Source organism: Glossina fuscipes, unplaced genomic scaffold, assembly GCF_014805625.2.
Source record: "Glossina fuscipes isolate IAEA_lab_2018 unplaced genomic scaffold, Yale_Gfus_2 2, whole genome shotgun sequence".
In the NCBI taxonomy this organism is placed as follows: domain Eukaryota; kingdom Metazoa; phylum Arthropoda; class Insecta; order Diptera; family Glossinidae; genus Glossina; species Glossina fuscipes.
In genome coordinates, this window is record NW_023998416.1 from 10133736 (window position 1) to 10134904 (window position 1169).

Sequence of the window (1169 nt, forward strand, 5' to 3'; positions counted from 1 at the left end):
CGAATGCCACGCCTATAAAAATTGTATAAAACTATTCAGGAGACGTAAAAGGGGAGATGAATTTAAAAATTTTGCTATAGGAGCCATTATTAAGGAAAAATTTTTAAATAGAATCCATTAGTTTTTTTTTGCTAAAAGTTTATATCTCGCAGAATGTACGGCTAAGAGGCTTCACCTGAATACCCGGCAATCAAACACTTCTGTCACTTACTTGAACAAGCGAAATTCCTGGAATTTCTTATTATTACCCGCTATATAAGAAGGGGTATAAATAAACACCCAGATTTTTATACAAGAAAAAAAGAACTCTACGGAATAGCACATAGCATAGAGTAGCACAGAACGGCATAGAAAGGTAGAGATAGGACAGAGAATAGTATAGCTCTGGATATACTAACATAACATGAGGCAGCAAAAAGATTGCTAATGGTACGAAAATGATTGCAAATTCTTCACTAAAATGAAACCATAACAACTCCGCACTGTTGCCAGTAAACTAGATTTAAAAGAACTGACTTCATGATAATCTTCATGATCTTCTAATAGGTGTTTCCGTTGAAATTTAAAGGATTACGAATGACTTTTGTGACCGTGTGTGATGATAGCAGTGTTGAGCAAGGTTTGTGCCTTGAAGAAGAACAGTTCTAGCTACGTTTGTGAATGTAGAAATGCTTTCGCCTACGATATGGTCAACCCCCAATTGCCTTGCGGCATCTGACTACTGCCTAAGTAGGGAATAGGTCGTCGTTCTTACCATGAAAATAAGTTTGTTAGTGCGTCGTCGTCGTGACTTTATTTCTGTCAACGTTAAAAATTTTACGCTTTACGATCATAGAAAATAAATCACTTTTTTAATCTTTGACATTTACCGTAGTGTTTCAAATAAAAGAATGACCAACACTTTCTTATTGTTGAAACAAATACCTGAGGCCACAGGGTGCAAACTTCTTACAATAACGTCATAAGAAAATATGAAATAATAGGCGTCAATAAAAAAATATAAAAAATGAAGGAAGAAAGCCAACCATATTTAATTTTAACCCATTCTCCCTCCACATAGCCAAGCTGGCATAATAAACATTAACACTTCACTGAATTCATAAAACTAAATGATTATAAACCGTCAACATTTTAACACCTTTTGCACGTTTCATGTTCTAGTTGTTGCT

At 34.8% G+C, this 1169-nt stretch overlaps 1 protein-coding gene across 1 annotated transcript in view; it reads left to right on the forward strand.

The window, feature by feature from the left end:
- The window catches only part of LOC119632896 (phosphoglycerate kinase-like), a 183189-nt gene extending 182541 nt beyond the window's left edge, over nt 1–648 (forward strand). Inside the window, exon 5 of the mRNA XM_038026052.1 lies at nt 547–648. Within this exon, the coding sequence (XP_037881980.1) occupies nt 547–648 (102 nt within the window). The remainder of the gene's footprint in view (nt 1–546) is intronic.
- The last annotated feature ends 521 nt before the right edge of the window (nt 649–1169 follow it).